The following is a 20,990-nucleotide window of genomic DNA, read 5'->3' as shown; positions in this document are numbered from 1 at the left end:
ACGCGGCAAAATATAAAATCTCAAAATGCAGCGCACAATTCTCTTCTTCTTTAATGGGATATTAATGAAGCTGCTTTGCTGGTGATACTGATGTTATTGCAAACAAAGTTTCAAAGGCTTTTTTTTTCTAGTGATATCAAGAATAATATTATTATGTTTTTTTTTTATTTTTTTTGGGCAAGTTATCACAACACCATTATCCCGTAGTTTTTACGATGAAAGATCACACTATGTTGGTGTCCCTTGTTAATTTTACATTGTATTTTAAAAAATGTAACTGCCTACTCCCAAACTGTCATTTGAAATAAAACACATAGCCAAGTATTCTTCTCCACAATTTTTTTATTGTGCATTAAAAAAAATTATAATAAATTAGACATGATATCTGTCAATAGAACTTAACCAAAAAGTGCATTCTATGCATCCAAAAATATAGAAAATATAACAAATCAAATCATTATTCAATCAAACAAATAATGTCAAAGCAATAACTCCAAGGCCAATAATAAATAACACGTTATCTCCTCCTTCTGCAACATGACTGGTTGACGAACGACCGTTCAGAAACTAACTGAAAAGCGCAAAATGAAAAAACGTGAAAAGAAAAGCGCGAATCAAAAACACTCACCAAACTTCTACTAACCTGAAATTAGCAAAAGGAGCCCAAAAGGTGGCACTAAAGAGCTGAAAAAACACGTAGTACGTCTAGTATGTCACTACGTTTGTAATTGTTGGCCAACATTAGTGTGACCGTGTGTATGCAAGACAAGTTTGAGCCAACACCCTTCGGACAAAATTCCACGGTTTTGTTGGCGAACAATCCGATCGTGTGTACGAGGCATAAGGCTAATATTTACTTTGCTATTTATTGAGTATTTGTGTCTTCATTTCACTTTCAGTCCTCCATTTTTTTGCTGATTTCTTACTGCTAAAATATTTAAGAAGGATAAATACATATATGAGAACTGTTTTATCTCCCAAATGATAAGTGTTCTTGTGCACCCAGTTCTGAGGCTTACACAGCTCTGACACACAGCACAGCCTGATCTGGCAGGGCAGGAGACCTGATTTTTCTCTGTTGCAATTCAGTGACACTTACAGGTCTTGTCCCTCCCCCAACCTGTGACTGGACAGTGAAAAGAGAAGCAGCAGACCAATGAGCTCATCTCTCTGCTCTTTCTACCTATCAGCATATACCCTGCACTGCAGCACAACTGATTGGCTCCTTATGCTACCCTCCCCCCACCCCACCTCCCACTTTCCCAGCCTGAGCTCTGCTGTAAAAGGACTTACAATGCTTGCATTAAAAAAAATGCAATGGTGTATTATTAAATACAGATTTGCATTTATTTGTTTTATTATATATGCCTGGAGTTCAGCTTTAGACCTCCTTCACACAGGGCCTACTATATCGTACACCCTTGCAGGCAGTTTCATTGATGTTAATTGAGACCCAGCTGCTGCGTCCTAATCCCTGTGGCTGCTTATGCAGGTGTGTGTCCACACCTGCACGCGCCTGAACCCATACAGATGTGGTATTGGGACACAACATCTGTATCCATGCAGCATCTGGGTCCCCATTGACAATAATGGCACTGCCCGCGCAGGGATGCATGGAACACCTGTGCATCCTCGTGCAGGTAAATGTGGACTGGTACAGGCGTACGCTATAGTATGTTGTATGTGAATGAGGACTTACTTTACTGTATGTAAATAAATTACCTTACAAGAGTAAAGTTACAGTAACAAAAAGGGACAAAATGGAATGCTAACCCTCAAAAAGTGAATTGTAAATTTTTTACTATCTTCCAAAAAAGCATTAACCACTTTAAGACTGGGCCTATTTTTCAGACTTGTTGTTTACAAGTTAAAATCATTTTTTCTCCCCTCGTCTTTCAGGACAGCACCTGGAGAGAGCGCAGCTCCACCCACTTTTCCCAGGAAACACTGCAGTCAGTTTTTTTCTTTAAAGACCGGACACTTCCACCATGGCCTCAGTTGTAGTGTTTCCTCCGCCATGGTGGAAGCGCTGCAGGGAACCAGGGGTGTGCTGCGCTGTCTCCAGGTGGAGAGAGTTTGGGGCATACCGGTATTTCTGTTCTTTTTGTGGCAGGCCAGCCCAGCTTCCTCCCTTCACGTGCGGGGGTTGCTCCGGCGTCCTCCCCTCTTCATACCCGGCGAGGGTCAGGCTGCGGGGGGTCCCAGCTCCTTTAGACCGGCGGCTGGCTTGGAAGGAGCGGCGTCTCCTCTTCAACCCCATTGCTCAGCCTTCCGGGTTCCGGTGGCGAGCGCGTCACTACGGCCGGGGGCGGGACCTCCAGCGGCGCGACGCGGCTTCCGGTTCCGGCCGCTGGAACGCAGGGGGGGAGGGCAGGTCTCTTCCGGCTGACGTCATTTCCGGCCCTCGCAGCGGCGAGTGGACCGGGAAAGTTTGAAAAACAAGCACCAAACGCCATTGCAAATCCTGACAGTATGGAGGAGGAACAATCGGTGGTGGCAGGAGCAGGAGCCACACAAGTCAGCCAGGCCCAGGTAAGCGGGGACAGCGTGTCTCTGTAACTTACTCTATGGGCATGTTTTAGTTCCCTCTTTGGTAAATGTTTTAAAGAGCCTGCAGCATTCTTCCTGTGTATTGAAGCAGGAAGTAAATGTGTTTAAGATTGTGAAGTAAATCTGTGGGGGGATTTACTGGCTGAGTGAAGGAGGGGGGTTAAAGTGTTAGCTCTTCCACTCTTTTTCAGCATGCTGTTTATAGGTGTTTTCTGTTTGTGTATTTCAGAAGGCAAAAGAAAAGACCAAGCATTCGTCTTTTCCTGTTAAAAGAAAATGCCCATCTTGTAAAAATGTGCTTAAAGAGTCTTGGACAAAAGTGTTATGCAAAGGGTGCATTGCAGACTTAGTGAAGGAGGAAACCACTCCTAGTGCACCTATGGTTCAGCAGGACTTACTGAGCTCATTTAGGAAGGATTTGGCGGAGACTTTTGAGTCATTTAAATCCTACCTTGACAAACGTCCAGCCGCAGGCAGCTCAGTACCTCGTTCCCGGTCTTCTGTTTCCGCATATAGGGGTGACAGTGACTCGGAGGAGGAAAATCGTAGCGTGGCTACGGAATCAGAGGAAGAAGCAGAGGAAGAGAAAGAATCTTCTTCTTCTTCATCTCGATATAAGTTGTCTCTAGAGGAGGTGGATGATCTACTAAAAACTATCCACACTACTCTTAATATTACAGAGGACAAGGCCCAGCTGTCGTTACACGATAAGATGTTTCAAGGCATGGGTGAAGTGAAACACAGGATGTTTCCGGTGCACAAGTTTCTGTCAGAAACAGTTAAGAGAGAATGGAAGGACCCAGAGAGGGCCCCCTTCTTTTCTAGATCCCTCAAACGCAGGTTTCCCTTTGAGGAAGATAGCGCACAGGTCTGGAACAAAAAGCCTAGACTGGATGCGGCCTTCTCTCAGGTGTCGAGAAACACTGACCTCGCGTTTGAGGACATGGGTATCCTCAAGGATCCCATGGACAAGAGGGCTGACTCCCTGCTAAAGAAAGCTTGGGATTCCACCCTAGCAAATTTAAAGCCAGCTATGGCATCAACAGTGGTAGCCAGAAACCTGGAGCACTGGTTGGAGCAACTGAAGGCTCATATCGAGGCAGGTACACCTCGTAAGGATCTTTTAGAGACCTTACCAGTGCTTATGAAAGCTGTTGGATATATAGCAGATGCTTCGGCTGAATCAGTTAGGATGTCGGCCAGATCATCTGCCCTAATCAACTCAACACGCAGAGCTCTGTGGGTCAAGACTTGGACCGGGGATACAGCCTCTAAAGCCAAGTTATGCGGTTTACCCTTTGAGGGGGATTTGGTTTTTGGCCCAGGTCTTGAAGCCATTCTTGAGAGAACGGCTGACAAAAAGAAGGCCTTCCCCATTAAGAAAAAGGTGGTTCCTCAGGGCAACAAAAATTTTCGTCCTTTTCGGAAAACCACAGACTCTAAGGAGACAGGATATAAAAGACCTTGGAGGTCTCAGAGAGGCAGGGGCAAGTCAGGGGTACTCTTTCGCCCCCCTACCCCAAATACAAAGAGCCTGTGACGGTCCCCAGTCTGTGGGAGCAAGGTTACAAACCTTCTTCCCACAGTGGCAGAGGATAACAGACAGTCCATTTATCCTAAAAACTATAAGGGAGGGTTACGGACTGGAGTTTGCCCAACCCCCTCCGGTTCGGTTTTATTTAACTCAGGCTCCCAGAGACCCGGAGAAGTTTACGGCTATGTCAGCAATTCTGCAGGAGTTAATTCAGCAGAAGGTGGTAGTAAATGTCCCCCCCAACGAGGTAGAACAGGGGTGCTATTCACACATCTTTCTGGTGAAGAAGCCTTCAGGCAAGTTCAGATTGATCCTGAACCTGAAGATACTCAACAGAGCGGTCAGGTACAAAAAGTTCAAGATGGATACGATCTTTTCGGTAAAGGGTCTCCTGACCCCAGACTGCTTTATGGTAGCCATAGACCTAAGAGATGCATATCTCCATGTGCCTATAGCCCCAGCATCACAAAAGCACCTCAGTTTTGCGATCAGGATAGGGGGATCTGTCCTACATCTGCAATTCAGAGCTCTCCCTTTCGGGCTGTCATCCTCTCCGAGGATATTTACAAAAATTCTGGCGGAGGCCTTAGCCCCTCTCAGAATAGAAGGAATCTCGATTGTCCCATATTTAGACGATCTGCTAATATTTGCCAAATCAAGGCACATATTGGAGAGAGATCTACAAAGGACGAGGAGGCATCTGGAGAGCCTGGGGTGGTTAATAAACGAGGAAAAGTCGAACATGATCCCATCACAGGCAATAACCTTTCTAGGTTACACTATCGACTCCATACAGGGAAAAATGTATCTCCCAGAGGAGAAGATAGTAAAGCTTCAGAACGCTGTAAAAAAGGCCCAGACAAACCTGCCAATTTCTATCAGGGCAGTGATGTCCGTTTTGGGGCTCCTTACTGCAGCAATACCTGCAGTTCAGTGGGCACGTTTGCACGCAAGGGAACTTCAACAGACAATTTTGAAAAATTGGTCTTATGGAGAGTCCCTAGAAAAGATGATAACGATATCTCCCCGAGTTCAGAGGAAGCTCTGGTGGTGGAGGAGCCACTCCAATCTGAACAAGGGCCTGCTCTGGTTTTTTCCCCAGGAGAGGAGATTAACAACAGATGCGAGTTCCTGGGGGTGGGGAGCCCACCTGGAAGGACAGATGACTCAAGGCAATTGGACAAAAAGGGAAGCCAGGAGATCCTCCAATTGGAGGGAATTAAGGGCTATTCTCCTAGGACTATGGGCTTTCGAGGAAATAGTCCGGGGGCACCATGTTCAAGTGCTTTCAGACAATGCCACAGCAGTGGCATATGTTACAAGACAGGGGGGCACGAGAAGCAAGGTCTTGCTAGCCTTGTCAGTTCAGTTGCTATCCTGGGCGGAAGGCAACGTAAAGTCCCTAACAGCTGTACACCTAAAAGGAGAGCTGAATCTAGTGGCAGACTTTCTAAGCAGAGAAAGGATACTAGAGGCAGAACGGAGTCTGAACAGGGAGGTATTCCAGGAATTAACAAAGAAATGGGGAACTCCTCAGATAGACCTGTTCGCATCCCACAAGAATGCAAAGGTGAGAGCCTATTACTCACTAAACAGGCAAGATCAGGCGAAAGGTTTGGATGCACTAGCACAACCATGGAACTTCCGCTTGTGCTACGCCTTTCCCCCCCCTTTCAAATGATCCCTTGGGTGTTGAAAAAACTACAGCGAGAGACCACAAGTTTGATCCTAGTGGCTCCTTTTTGGCCCAAGAGGCCCTGGTTTGCAACCATACAGAGGTTGGCAGTGGAACCACATTGGGTTCTCCCACTTCGAAAGGATCTGCTATCCCAGGGACCCCTTCAGCATCCAAATGTCAATCAGCTCAGGCTGACAGGTTGGTTACTGAGGAGCAGCTGCTAAAAAGAAGGGGCTTCTCAGATAAGCTGGTGTCAACCCTGTTAAATAGCCGAAAGAAGGTTACCAGGGGTATTTACTTTAAAACATGGAAGCGGTTTAATTCCTGGTGCATGACTAAAAAATGTTCACCACAGGAGTTGCCCTCAATTTTAGAGTTTCTCAATGAAGGTATGGAGATGGGGCTGGCAGCCAGTACCCTGAAGGTCCAGGTAGCTGCCTTGTCGGTGTTTCTTGAGAGAAAGTTATCTCAGGAACCATTTATAGTGAGATTTTTCAAAGCATTGGCCAGGCTTAGGCCGGTACCTTTCAAATCTTTTCCTAAATGGGATTTATCTCTGGTGCTACAGGGGTTGATCAGAACACCTTTTGAGCCACCACAGGAAGCAACTTTAAAAGTATGGACGCTTAAGCTGGTTCTTTTGGTAGCAGTTACCTCAGCCAGAAGAATTAGTGAGTTACAGGCTCTATCTATAGTAGAACCCTTTTGTTTGATATTTTCAGACCGGGTAGTGCTGAAAACTGACCCGGGTTTCTTGCCAAAGGTCGCAACCTTTTTTCATAGGGCACAAGAGATAGTTTTGCCTACTTTTTGTCCTACACCATCCAACTCTAAAGAGGAGGCTTTTCATACCCTGGATGTGAGGAGATGTTTACTCCATTATTTAGAGATTACGAGAGAGTTTAGGAAGACAAATTCTCTTTTTATTCTTTTTTCTGGATCACGCAAGGGTCATTGTGCTTCTAAAAGCACTATAGTCAGATGGCTTAGAATGGCGATCAGTGAAGCCTACAGGGCTGCAGGGGCTGATCCTCCCACAGGGGTAATGGCCCATTCAACAAGGGCAGTAGCAACGTCCTGGGCAGAAAGAGCAGGGGCTTCTCCAGGCCGGATCTGTAAAGCGGCCACGTGGACAAGCTTCTCCACCTTCACCCGCCACTACAGGTTGGACTTGCTATCGGCAGCGGATCAATCGTTTGGCAGGAAGGTCCTGCAGGCGGTGGTCCCACCTTAGAGTAAGTACTCTTTTATCATCTCCAGGTGCTGTCCTGAAAGACGAGGGGAGAAAAACCCTAGTTAGACTTACCGGTAACGGTATTTCTACGAGTCTTTCAGGACAGCACCGATGACCCGCCCTAATTGGCTTATAAAAATGTGGTGTTATTGCTATGTTCTGCTTATCTAATTTCAGCATGGCTGGAGGTACTCTATGAACAACTGAGGCCATGGTGGAAGTGTCCGGTCTTTAAAGAAAAAAACTGACTGCAGTGTTTCCTGGGAAAAGTGGGTGGAGCTGCGCTCTCTCCAGGTGCTGTCCTGAAAGACTCGTAGAAATACCGTTACCGGTAAGTCTAACTAGGGTTTTTTTTTTTTTTGCTAGAAAATTACTTAGAACCCCCAAAAATTATATATATTTTTTTCTAACACCCTAGAGAATAAAATGGCGGTTGTTGCAATACTTTGTCACACCGTATTAGCGCAGCGGTCTTACAAGTGCAGTTTGTTTGGAAATAATACACTTTTTTGAATTAAAAAATAAGACAACAGTAAATTTAGACCAATTTTTTTTATATTGTGAAAAATAATGTTACGCCGAGTAAATTGATACCAAACATGTCATGCTTCAAAATTGTGCCCGCTCGTGGAATGGTGACAAACTTTTAAACCTTAAAAATCTCCATATGCGACATTTAAAAAATTCTACAGGTTGCATGTTTTAAGTTACAGAGGAGGTCTAGGGCTAGAATTATTGCTCTCGCTCTAACGATTGCTGTGATTCCTCACATGTGTAGCTTGAATACCGTTTTCATATGCGGGCGCTACTCACGTGTGCGTTTGCTTCTGCACGCGAGCTCGGCAGGACGCATTAAAACATTTTTTTTTTTTTACCTCTTTATTTTTTATTTTTACACTGTTCTTTTAAAAAAATAAAAAAAATTGGGTCACTTTTTTTCCAATTACAGGCGGTCCCCTAGGTACAAACATCCGACTTACAAACGACTCCTACTTGCAAACGGAGGGAGACAGGAAGTGAGAGGAAATCTACCCCTAGGAAGGGAAATTCTCTCCTGTAAGAGTTTTTATTGGAAACAGATGTCTCCACTGAAGCTTTTTTACCAATCCTTGTTTCCACAACAACCCAAAATTTTCAAAATCCATTTGTCATTGGGACAGAAAGTGAGGTGAAATCTTCTGAAGAGGAGCACAGACAGCAAAACAAATGTCACAGGGGTGATAACCCTTCCCTGTGCTATCCAAAAAGCGTAAGAATATTTTTTTTGGATGGAACTACACTTAAAAAAATGTACCTGGTCTGACTTACAAACAGATTCAACTTAAGAACAAACTTACAGACCCGATCTTGTTTGTAACCCGGGGACCCCCTGCATAAGAAATATAAACATCCCTTGTAATAGAAAAAAGCATGACAGGACCTCTTAAATATGAGATATGGGGTCAAAAAGACCTCAGATCTCTTATTTACACTAAAATGAAATTAAAAAAATATAAAAAAATGTTTGAAAAAATAAAAAATGTCCCTTTAAGAGCTATGGGCGGAAGGAACATTTTGACGTCGCTTCCGCCCTGCAGTGGTATGGAGCAGGGTGGGGGCCATCTTCCCCTCACTCGTCTCTATACCACAAAGGGGAGAGGACGCGATCGCCTCCGCTGGCGGCTCCGGTAAGCGGCGGAGGGTACCGGAGCGCCACGGCAGGGGGGGGGCCTCTCCCGCAACTGATAAAAGTGATCCCGCGGCGAATCCGCTGCTGAGACCACTTTTTTCTGAAAGCAGACCGTTCAGTTTATTTACTAAAACTGGAGAGTGCAAAATCTGGTGCAGCTCTGCACAGAAACCAATCAGCTTTCATGTTTTATTCTCCAAGCTTAATTGAACAAGCTGACGTTAGGAGCTGATTGGCTACCATGCACAGCTGCACCAGATTTTTCACTCTCCAGTTTTAGTAAATCAACCCCAAAGCCTCGGGTTTTCATTGTGCACCATTACAATCTTCTAGCCAATGGTTTTCTAACAACCAATGACATCATCGGTTGATAAGAAGGACATTGGGCACCTGCACGGCACCCTTGTTTGCTCCTCCCCTGCTCCTCTCCATTAGCACTGGGGTCACATTAGCTGAGTGAGGGAGAAGAGAAACATTGGAATACTAGTCAGTACCAGTGTGCAAAGGTGTTTGCTTTGAAAGAATAAATCACTGCGAATGTTGGTTGTCCTATGCAAGTGGATGTTGCTACATTATGTAAAATCATTCATTTAGTTTTCTAAATTTTAGAATGGGGTGCCTCGAGATTGTGCGGAATTGTGAAGGGTGCCTTGATTGAAAAAAAAGGTTGAGGAACACTGCCCTAGGGAATAAATTGGTGGGTTTTGCAATTTTTTATGTCACATTTTATGTCGCATTTAAAATTTTAATGCACAAAAAGACGATACATAACCCCATTTTTTTTTTGTAAAATATAAAAGATGATGTCACGCCGAGATAACAGATACCAAACATGTCATTCTTTAAAATTGCTCCCGCCCGCACAACGGCGACAAACGACTTAAAATTTTACTATCAAAAGGCGATGCTTTAAAAGCCTTTACAGGTTACCACTTTAGATGTACAGAGGAGGTCTGGTGCTAGAATTACTGCCCATTATCCGACGTTCACAGCGATACCTCCTATGTGTGGGACGATTGCAGTTTGCTCACATGCGGGACCGACGCACGTGTCCGCCTTTGCGCGCTAGCATGGGGAGATAGCAGCACTTTAAAAAAAAAAAAGTATTGTTATCAATTTTTTTTTTTTTACACTGTTGCTTGAAATTTTTTTTTTTTTAATCTTTTTTTTTTTTTTGCTGTAACAAGAAATGTAAACATCCGTGTGACAGTAATAGGCAGTGACAGGTACTCTTTATGGAGGGATCGGGGGTCTATAAGACTCCAAATTCCTCCTTTGCAGTTGAAAGAATTCAAAACGCCAAGATCAGCGTTTTTGAATATTTTTGTTTTTAAAAAAAATTGTGCTGTTTAGATGCCTGTAAACCGGAAGTGATGTCATGTCATCGCTTCCAGGTTACCATAGTAGATAGTAAGGAAAAAAGGGGGAGGACATTGGGACTTTAAATGAGGCAGTTGACAGATTGGGGTTGAGATAAAAAAGTCAAATTCATTGCATAAGACATCCAGATGTACATCACATGTAAAAGGTTGCACGTGCATAGGCACAAGACAAAACCTACATAAATACGTGTATATACAACAATCAGCATGACATCTGAGCAATGGATTTCAATGACAAATTTCATGAGGGGAATACATATACAAAACTGGGAGGTACATGACAACATAATGTAAGAGGTGAGTATAAATTCATAAAAGCGTAAATCTGAGTAGAATCCTATTAAAGCAAGAGTGGCTGCATCCATGGTGCCCGACGCGTTTCTGTGAATACACTTCTTCAGGGGCGGATGCAATAGGATGTCTGGAAATAACAAAGTATGAGAGCATCAGAAAATGAACTAGATGCAACCAGAAAGGACAGTAAGTCGGTTTGTGGATACTTACACTGCGTGCCCAGCTGTGGTGTAGGGTAGAGACCGGGCTAAAGGGGTTGTCCTCCCCCGGAGCTGAGGTGGCAAAGGGTCCAACACGGGACAGGCATGCACCGGCATCATCCCCAGAGCACAGACCATCGCTCCCACAAAATGGCAAAAACAGGTCAGAGTCATGGATATGTATCTGAAATGGATAGAAAATCCACTAAGATAGACCAATATTGCTAACAATAGGAGTAGGAGGAGTAGAATTCTACATAAGGGAACCGCTAAGTGTTACCTTCGTGTGCTTGGGAAAGGAGCTTTCCAGAGCTGTGGCGTCTGCACGTGTGCGGGAGTGAGGACTGCGCCTGGGGGAGAAAGGGAAGCGCCTTAATGTGTATCCTGTCTGCGTCGGCGGTCACCACCAATATCACGCTATGCCGACAGTGCGTGGAGCGGGGCCACAGCCTGGACGATGGAAAACCGCCCATGACTGACGTCACCACGTCCAGCTGAGTTGGCTAGATGGAAAGAGGCGCGCCTCCACAATGACACCAGCTAGTGACGTCGTGTGGGGGAGCGATGCGTGACGCCGATGCGCTATGAGCCCCCGCCTGATCCCCCACAAATAGTAGATAGTAGATTCCGGATGTCTCCGGGTCTCTGACTAGCCGGTGGATGTGCCGACTAGTAGCTTGCGTCTCCCCATACAACTGTATGTGTGTGTGTTTATATACAGTATCTCACAAAAGTGAGTACACCCCTCACTTGTAAATATTTCATTCTATCTTTTCATGTGACAACACTGAAGAAATGACACTTTGCTACAATATAAAGTAGTGAGTGTACAGCTTGTATAACAGTGTAAATTTGCTGTCCCCTCAAAATAACAACACACAGCTATTAATGTCTAAGCCGCTGGCAACAAAAGTGAGTACACCCCTAAGTGAAAATGTCCAAATTGGGCCCAAAGTGTCAATATTTTGTGTGGCCACCATTATTTTCCAGCACTGCCTAAACCCTCTTGGGCATGGAGTTCACCAGAGTGTACAAGCTGTACACTCACTACTTTACATTGCAGCAAAGTGTCATTTCTTCAGTGTTGTCACATGAAAAGATAGAATAAAATATTTACAAAAATGTGAGGGGTGTACTCACTTTTGTGAGATACTGTATGTGTATGCATGTATGTGTGTGTGTGTGTGTTTATATATGCGTGTGCTTATATATACAGTATATGTTTATATATGTGTATGTATGTTGCCTCCTGACCGCCTGTTTTAACCCCTTAAATGCATCATCACTATGCTGCAACTACATGCCATGCACACAGTTGCAGAGTGGTTGCAGTGCAGCCTCATTCACCTAGGGGTATACTTCAAGGGTGCCCTGACTGGAAAAAGATTGAGAAACACTGACATAGAGGAACCGATCTCTCCGTTTTCTTCCTGCAGCCGCTGAGTGCCTGTGGGTGGAAGAGGACAAGAAGAGGGGGGAAATGGAGAAATCGGTTCCTTTATATGCAGCCACCCACCTGCGACCGGGCCCTGGTGTTCCGCCACCGGGTTTGGAGGAAAGGGCCCTGCCCAGAGGTCAGGGGGGCCCTTCATGGTTTCTTGCATCGGGGGCCCTGAAGGTTCTAATTATGCCACTGGTACCAGATAACAAGTGAGATACCCTTATTTGCACACACCACTGCACAAAATGGAATCAGTTTTTTATTAATATTAATATGTGTGGGAATCACAATGAGTAGGAACCAAAGTAGTAACAAAATTTTCATCCTGCAGCCACTGAATGCCTGTGGGAGGAAGAGGAGGAGAAGCAGGGGGGGAGGGAGGGGGAATAGAGGAATCGGTTCCTTTATATGCAGCCGCCCCCGTTGCGACCAGGCCCTCGATGGAAAGGGCCCTGTCTGGAGGTCAGAGGGGCCCTTCATAGTTTCTTGCATCGGGGCCCTGAAGGTTCTACTTACGCCACTAGTTACTGGTACCAGATAACAAGTGAGACACCCCTATTTGCACATACCAATGCACCCAATGGAATTAGTTTATTATTATTATTATTATTATTATTATTATAATTATTAATAATAATATTATTATTATTGTGTGTGGGAATTACCCAATGGAGTCAGTTTATTATTATTAATAATAATAATAATAATATGTGTGGGAATCACAATGAGTAATAACCAAAGAATTCATCCTTTACTGACCTGGCCTCACAACTGATGTCCATATTTGCTATAAGGTATTTCATTATTTATCAGAAAAGATACTTTTGTATCAGCAAATCTTTTGCTTCTGTTCCTTTAGTATCCATTTTTCTTTTGTCCCAAACAGTGTAAACAGTTTCTGTCAATACCTCTTTGATGCACTTATTTTCCAGGTGAAATTTGAGAAACATTATTAACCAGTTGTGGACACACATCTTAACCACTTGACCTCCAGAAGATTTACCCCTCTTCATGACCAGGCAATTTTTTGCGATACGGCACTGCTATTATTTTAACTGATAATTACACGGTCGTGCGACGTAGTACCCAAATACAATTGATGTCCTTTTTTTTCCCCCCACAAATAGAGCTTTCTTTTGGTGGTATTTGATCACCTCTGCATTTTTTATCTTTTGCGCTATAAACAAAAAAATGTAAATTTGGAAAAAAAAAAAGCAATATTTTTTACTTTCTGCTATAAAACATATCCAATAAAACATTTGAAAAATCAAATGTCTTCATAAATTTAGGCCGATATGTATTCTGCTATATGTTTATCGTAATAATAAAAAAAAAAAAATCCCAGTAAGCGTATATTGATTGGTTTGTCCAAAAGTTATAGCGTCTACAAACTATGATATATATACTGGATTTTTAATTTTTTTTTCTATACTATTAATGACGGTGATCAGCGACTGCGATTTTGCGGTGGACATTCTGGCTCTAACCGACACTTTGTAGGAACCGGTGACACTAATACAGTGATCAGTGCTGAAAATATGCACTGTCACTGTACTAATGACACTGGCTGGGATGTTAAAACATCTAGGGCAATCAAAGGGTTAACTGTGTGCCTAGCCATGTGTGTGATTTTTTCCCCCCTGCTTTGTAGGGAATCAAAATCCATCACTTCCCCACTGACAGGATAGAGTTTTGCTTTGTTTACGTAGGCAGAGCTCTGTCCTGTCTCTCTCCTCGCCTAACAGGGGGTACCGGCAAACATCCCTTGGCCGGCACCCGCAGATTCGCTTGTGCTGTGTTTAATCACAGCATAGCCGGGTCGCCAGCAGTGTGCACGCGCATCCTCTACCCGGAAGTGCCAGATCATGTGCTGGGTCATGTAAAAAAGGGCAACATTGAGAAAGAAACCCTTGATTTAATTTGGCCTTGTTGACATACGTCAATATGGCGTTCGGGGAGGTAGTACATAGTGCTTCAGCAGCGATGCCTTGCTTCATGGCATTGCAAAAAACTATACAGCATGTCATGTTTGGCAGGCAGTACTGTTGCCAAACGAGACCCAGTCAAGGGAATTGGGTCGAGCTGCAACCACGAGCCAAAGACTTGGTGGTGCTCAGTTTGTAGTTCCTTGGTTACTTATTGGTACTTATTGGACAGTACTTGGACCCTGATCCAGTAGTCAGTGTTCTCCCAGGCTAGGGGCTTTCTCAGCCCTCTTAGGCCCCTGGCTTACAGGGCCGCCCATCTGCAATGTGATCCTCCTGGTGTTTTAGCGTGCCCAGGAGGGACAGGTGCAGCATCCAGCCCTGCTGCAGGCAGCCTGTCAAAGTCTATGGCAGACTATGAATGGACAGGGCTGAATGCTGTACTGTATGAAGGTCTAGGAATGGAGAGTAAAAGGCCTCTGTGAAAAATTCTGGTAGGTCCTTGGTACAGCGTTCAGCCCCATCCAGCCATAATCTGTCATAGACCTTGACAGGCTGCTTGTAACAGGGCTGGATGCTGCACCTGTCCCTCCTGGATGTACAAAACTGCTGGCAGGGACGTACTGCAGATGGATGGCCTCTAGGGTGACCACGTGTCCCGGATTGCCCGGGACAGTCCCGTATTTTGCAGGTCTGTCCCGGGCACCTTTATTCTAGGACAACACAGTGTCCCAGAATGTAACTAAAACTGACACAGCCACGCCCCCCCCCCCTCCGATCCGATGCCCAGGAAAGGGCACATCGCCACTCTACTCACTAACAGTACTTGTCCTGGCCTGGGAATGTCTGGAGAGGCACAATCCCCACCCCCTGCTTGTGATTTGAGAAATCATAAATCCTGCCTCTTGTGTCTAATCACTGGGCAGTGTGAAGCCAGCATTGGAACAAGGCAAAACGGGTCTCGGGCCGGCCAGCAGGACAAGTAATGTCAGTGAGTAAGGTGGCGATGCGGCGGCCTTTTTTGGCGGCGTGATCAGTGCTGCTGGGTAGAGCGTGCACCCGCCACTCTGGCTGTGCTGTGATTCGTTACAGTACAAGCTGATTTTTGGGATGAGGGGGTGTCCCTGAATGGCAGTTTGGAAATGTGGTCACCCTAATGGCCTCTTGTGCAAAAGGCCTTAAAGCGTATGAGAACCCAAAATCTATTCTTCAGCATATTTTCCATCATATCTCATTGTATAGAGTTTCTTAGTCCTATAACTGGAGATCCCACCAGTAACAGCAGTTCCAGTTGCAGGCTCCCAATTTAACAAGGGGACCCCCAGATCCCGGCCTCCCCCCCCCCTGTGTGAAATGGTAACAGGGTACAAGTACCCCTACCATTTCACAAAAAAGTGTGAAAATGTTAAAAACGAAAAAAACACAGCTTTGGGACAAGTCCTTTATTAAAAAATAAAAATGTCCCAAAATGTCCCAAAATGTCCATTCATCTTCTTCTATCACGCTGCCCAGACCAAAGAAGAAAAAAAAAATCTTGCGACCGAACCGCTTCCATGAGAGGCCCCCGCTGTCTGACGCGTCTTCGCTTGTGACAGCCCTTATATAACTGAGGGCGGGGCCACCCGGTGACATAACCGGGTGACCCCGCCCCCCTCTGACACCACGGGAATTCCCCATGGCTTCCTCGTGGCGTCAGAGGGGGTCGGGGGTCACCCATTTACGTAACCGAAGACGCGTCAGACAGCGGAAGCTTCCCATGGAGGCGGGTCGGTCACAGATTTTTTTTTTTTCTTTTTCTTAATTATATCCACTTATTTATTCACTTAAATAGGTCTTGGACATTTATTAACACTTTTGCAATTTTCATTTTATAGTATTCATTATTATTTATTTATTTAATTCTTTATTTTTGATTTTTTTTAATATTCATTTTGATTTTATAGCTTTGTTTTTTGCCTCACGGATGGTGTCATACACTGTTTTTCACGTGATTATATATAAGGACACTTTTGAAGCATACATTGCATAAATTTAGGATTATTAGATATATGATTCATATATGTAAAATTACATATTATTCCTTTGTCGCTTTATTTAGATGTTTTAGAACACATTTGTATTGATTTATATACCCTATTTGATACACTAATTATTCAGTGTGTTTATCACTACAATTTGCGCGAAATCACTTTATTCACTTTTATTGTTTAGTGTTATGTGATACACTTAGAGATTTTGCTGCACTTTGCTTGCACTCGTTTATGAGTTTTGTTTACTGTCCCTGAGTAGCGCGAGAGATATTTTGAACACTTGTGATAGAAGAAGATGAATGGACATCGCGGGACATTTTTATTTTTTTTATTTTTTAATAAAGGACTTGCCCCAAGCTGTGTTTTGTCGTTTTTAACATTTTGACACTTTTTTTGTGAAATGGTAGAGGTACTTGTACCCCGTTACCATTTCACACAGGGGGGAGGGCCGGGATCTGGGGGTCCCCTTGTTAAAGGGGGCTTCCAGATTCCGATAAGCCCCCCGCCCGCAGACCCCCACAACCACCGGGCAAGGGCTGCGGGGATGAGGCCCTTGTCCCCATCAACATGGGGACAAGGTGCTTTGGGGGGCCATGTTGAGGGCATGTGGCCTGGTACGGTTCAGGAGGGGTGGGGCGCTCTCTCGTCCCCCCTCTTTTCCTGCAGCCTGCCAGGTTGCGTGCTCGGATAAGGGTCTGGTATGGATTTTGGGGGGCCCCCCATGCCATTTTTTTTTTTTAATTTTGGGGCAGGGTTCCCCTTAAAATCCTTACCAGACCTGAAGGGTTTGGTATGGATTTTGGGGGGGGGGACCCCTATGGCATTTTTTTAAAAAATTTGGCGCAGGGTTCCCTTTAATTTCCATATCAGACCCGAAGGGCCTGGTATGGATTTTAGGGGAATGCCCACGCAATTTTTTTTTTTTTTTTAATTTTGGTTCGGGGTTCCCCTTAATAATCATTCCAGACCCAAAGGGCCTGGTAATGGACTGGGGGGATCCCATGCTCTTTTTTTCAATAAGTTTTATCTATATTGCCAAGACCCGACAATTCATTACAGCCGCGATCAGTTTTAAAAGACAATTTCTCTTTTAGAAATGTCATTTTGCTGTGGTACTGTTCTAACCACTTTACAGGCATACTATAGACACCCCCCAGGCACGATATTAAAAGGACTATTTCATTTTAATTTTATTTTATTAATCACTGCTCCCGAAAAAAACAGGTTTTTAAAAAAAAAATGTTTGCATTGATACATGTCCCCTGGGGCAGGACCCAGGTCCCCAAACACTTTTTATGGCAATAACTTGTATATAAGGCTTTAAAATTAGCACTTTTGATTTTTCATGTTAGTGTCCAATAAACTTTAACGGTGTTACGGCGGCTTTAGAATTTGCCCTGAACACTGCATATTGTTCAGAACATCCGACCAACCAAAGTTCAGCCCGAACCGTTCGCTCATCCCTAGATGTGACCACCACCCCACAACTCTTACAAGGGACAGCACAAAAAACCTAGACCAATGTTCTATGTCATCATCACTCTATCCAAGACAACATTCTTAGGCTTTATATAGAATTTAAATATTTTAGCAAGGTCTCCATAGTGAGGTAAGTAGGCTGAGGAGGTTGCTATCTGCTTAGAAAAAAAAATGCTTTGGGGTTGATTTACTAAAACTGGAGAGTGCAAAATCTGGTGCAGCTCTGCATAGAAACCAATCAGCGTCCAGGTTTTATTGTCAAAGCTTAATTGAACAAGCTAATGTTAGAAGCTGATTGGCTACCATGCACAACTGAACCGGATTTTGCACTCCTCAGTTTTAGTAAATCAAACCCTGTGTATTCATATTGCTTGGTGTCTCATGTTTCAAAGCAAACTGAGAAGATGTTTTACTAAAATGCAAATAAGTTTTTCATGTGGATAATTACAATACATGAACATTTTGTAATTGTGAGATTACTCAATGGTTGTCACAAAATTCTGTCTTCTTACAGGAGCAGGAAAAGGGTGTGGAGTCCTTTAAGGAAGAGTCATCCTACCTGCGAGTGATAGAACAGTCTAAGAAGAACTGCAAGGGGAAGAATTTCCAGATCGGAAAAATGTTGCAATCCTTTCATGACAGTATGACAACCGACAATGAGATCTTACTGCAACATTACTTAGATGGATGGAGAGAACTGATCAAGTGAGTTACATATCATTCCTCCTCCTGCAGGGTGATACAGACAGAAAGGAGCTATGGGTCTGTTCTCCTCCTGCAGGGTGATACAGACAGAAGGGGGCTATGAGTCTGTCCTCCTCCTGCAGGGTGATACAGACAGAAGGGGGCTATGAGTCTGTCCTCCTCCTGCAGGGTGATACAGACAGAAAGGAGCTATGAGTCTGTCCTCCTCCTGCAGGGTGATACAGACAGAAGGGAGCTATGAGTCTGTCCTCCTCCTGCAGGGTGATACAGACAGAAGGGGGCTATGAGTCTGTCCTCCTCCTGCAGGGTGATACAGACAGAAGGGGGCTATGAGTCTGCCCTCCTCCTGCAGGGTGATACAGACAGAAGGGAGCTATGAGTCTGTCCTCCTCCTGCAGGGTGATACAGACAGAAGGGAGCTATGAGTCTGTCCTCCTCCTGCAGGGTGACAAGGACAGGAGGAGAAATGAGTCTGCGCATTGACATTTACCACTTTTATCTTAGGTTCATGGATTCGATGGGTTCTGTATTCACCTTTATTTCTCATGAAACAACAACCAAAATCAACATCCTCCAGGGATATCTAGATGGCGAAAATGGGAAAAGCTACAAAACAATCAAGTCCATGATAAAATATGAATTGGAGAAGGAGGTGGTGAACTTTAAATATCTGCCTTCCAATCAGGTGCCCTCAGGCTGCAGGACACTCTTGCGCATGCACAGAGCCCTTAAATGGCTGGAAGTCTTTCTTTACGAAGTGGGCGCCAGTCCTGGCCAGGACAGGACTTCACAAATGTGTGCCGATGCCTACCATAAGACCTTGTCCCATTACCACAGCTGGTTCATCCGGCAGATAGCTGAAGTGGCATTTTTGGCCATGCCTCCTCTGGAGGAGATGTACAAATTAATATGTGTCCAGGACCACAAAGAAGCGAAAGTTGTTCTCTTCACCACCGTGGATTCCATAGTGAAAGTCTACAACATCACGCAAGACCTCTATACAATCAATAACATGTTGGACTTACCATAAAATCAACTTTGAAGGACATATATTTGGCTTGAGATACTTTATTCACTTACTAAATGTCCTCTAGCATGTACAGTATAGAACTTGAGTCAAGCTAAGGAGCAACGAGGCAAAAATGAGTTCTTCAAAATGGGATCAGAAGGCCTCTTTGATCAACTGTGGTTTCCTGGCCAAAAGAGGACAAGATGGGTTAATGCCAACAATGGGTTTTAATGTCAATTAAAGTGAAATTGCCATTGCTGGTAAAGCAAAATATGTTGTGGTACCTACAAATACCTTCAACCACATCCTTATTTTTTTATTTAGAACAAGAATAATTTCAACCACATACCAGAAGTCTTGGCACATAAAAGGTCATTTCTGCAGAAAATGCCACCCCAAATGTGCTCCTCTATAAGTGGCTTTACCATAGAGCCAGTTCCTTGAGGAAGAGCTTTATATAGGGATCTGGATATTTATCCAAGATAAAGTTGAACACATAAAGTTAAAGTTGAAATCAAAAAGAAAGATTTGCTTTGTTAAAGGGAATATTTAGACATGTCAGTTGTGCCTAAGCAATAAAGAAACTGTGAGTCTTCAAATCACCAGTCAGAGGCAGCAGTGCCTTGGACCTCACACTGTAGATGTACACCTATGAAGCTGTAGGCCCAGGCGTGCCTAGGAACCTTCACTTACCAGGATGTGTATGACTATATCTTAGGAGGAATTCAAGCCTAAAGGTGCATTTTCAAGGTATGGCTTAGGCACAACTAACATCTTAGATGTCCCCTATAACAGCGGTCCGGTCCCCAACCTCTTTGGAACCAGGGATCGATTAAGTGGCAGACAATTTTTCCAGGGACCAGGGTGGGGCGGGGGGGGGGGGGGGGAGTAGGGGAGTCAGTCCACAGCTGTGCCACAGTATCCTTGGTTCCCCTTCACATCACAGCCACCCTTTACATTACAGTGTCCTTTTACAATGCAGTCCCCTTTAAATTAATGTGACAGGGACTGCACTGTAAAGGGACACTGTAATATAAAGGGGACTACACTGGAAAGGGGCACAGGTAAAGATTAAAGCGCATCTTTACAGTGCAGCCCCCTTTATATCACAGTGCCTCTTTACATTACAGCGCAACTAACAATCACAGCCCCCATCACATTTCACCTTGCAGTCATGGACCCCCCCCACCCCCCTTTCCTGTCTAACATCACAGCGACCCCTGTAAATCTCTGCTTCCCCTGCACCATTCTACCTTTTGCAGGGCAGAGGCAGTTATCAGCCTGTGTGTCCTCTCCTGCATCTCCCGCCCCGGCCCCCCAATGTCATTCTATTAGCAGAGCAGGGGGCAGGAGGAGCTGCAGATCTGGACGGAGGGTGGGAGCTGCCCAACTTACCATGTTAACAAGTCAGTGATTAACCGCTTGTTAATATGAAAAGACCCCCGCTCTCTGTGCAAATCTGCAGCTCCTCCCACCCCCTGCTCTGCTGATAAGATGACATCGGTGGGAGATGCAGGAGAGGACACATAGGCTAAGTGGCACGGCCACACAGCAGGGGGCAAGCGATAGTGATAATCCTGTACGGACCGCGGTCGCCACTCACCTCCTGCTGTGCGGCCTGGTCATCAACAAGCTAAGGACCGGTACCAGTCCAGGGCCTGGGGGTTGAGGACCCCTGCCCTATAACATAGCAGATATTCAATTTCAGTTCCACTTTAAGTATGAGAAAACAAATGTAAGCCCAACTTCAGCTAAGACCTCTTAAGCAGGTTAAAGTGGTTGTAAACCTCTGATTGTGACTTTAACCTATAGGTAAGCCTAGAATAGGGCTTACCTATAGGTACTGGAAATATCTCGTAA

The 20,990-nt window shown here is 44.6% G+C and overlaps 1 protein-coding gene across 2 annotated transcripts in view; it reads left to right on the top strand.

Moving 5' to 3' along the window:
- GLTPD2 (glycolipid transfer protein domain containing 2) overlaps nt 1-20,309 on the top strand; it is a 37,798-nt gene extending 17,489 nt beyond the window's left edge. For both annotated transcript variants that reach the window (XM_073623019.1, XM_073623018.1), the window contains exons 3-4: nt 17,931-18,121; nt 18,626-20,309. In XM_073623019.1, the coding sequence (XP_073479120.1) occupies nt 17,931-18,121; nt 18,626-19,151 (717 nt within the window). In that variant the 3' untranslated portion in view covers nt 19,152-20,309. The remainder of the gene's footprint in view (nt 1-17,930; nt 18,122-18,625) is intronic.
- The last annotated feature ends 681 nt before the right edge of the window (nt 20,310-20,990 follow it).

Source organism: Aquarana catesbeiana, linkage group LG03 (assembly GCF_042186555.1).
Source record: "Aquarana catesbeiana isolate 2022-GZ linkage group LG03, ASM4218655v1, whole genome shotgun sequence".
In the NCBI taxonomy this organism is placed as follows: Eukaryota; Metazoa; Chordata; class Amphibia; order Anura; family Ranidae; genus Aquarana; species Aquarana catesbeiana.
Note: the sequence above shows the minus strand (reverse complement) of the source record. Positions and strands in the feature narration are given on the sequence as shown.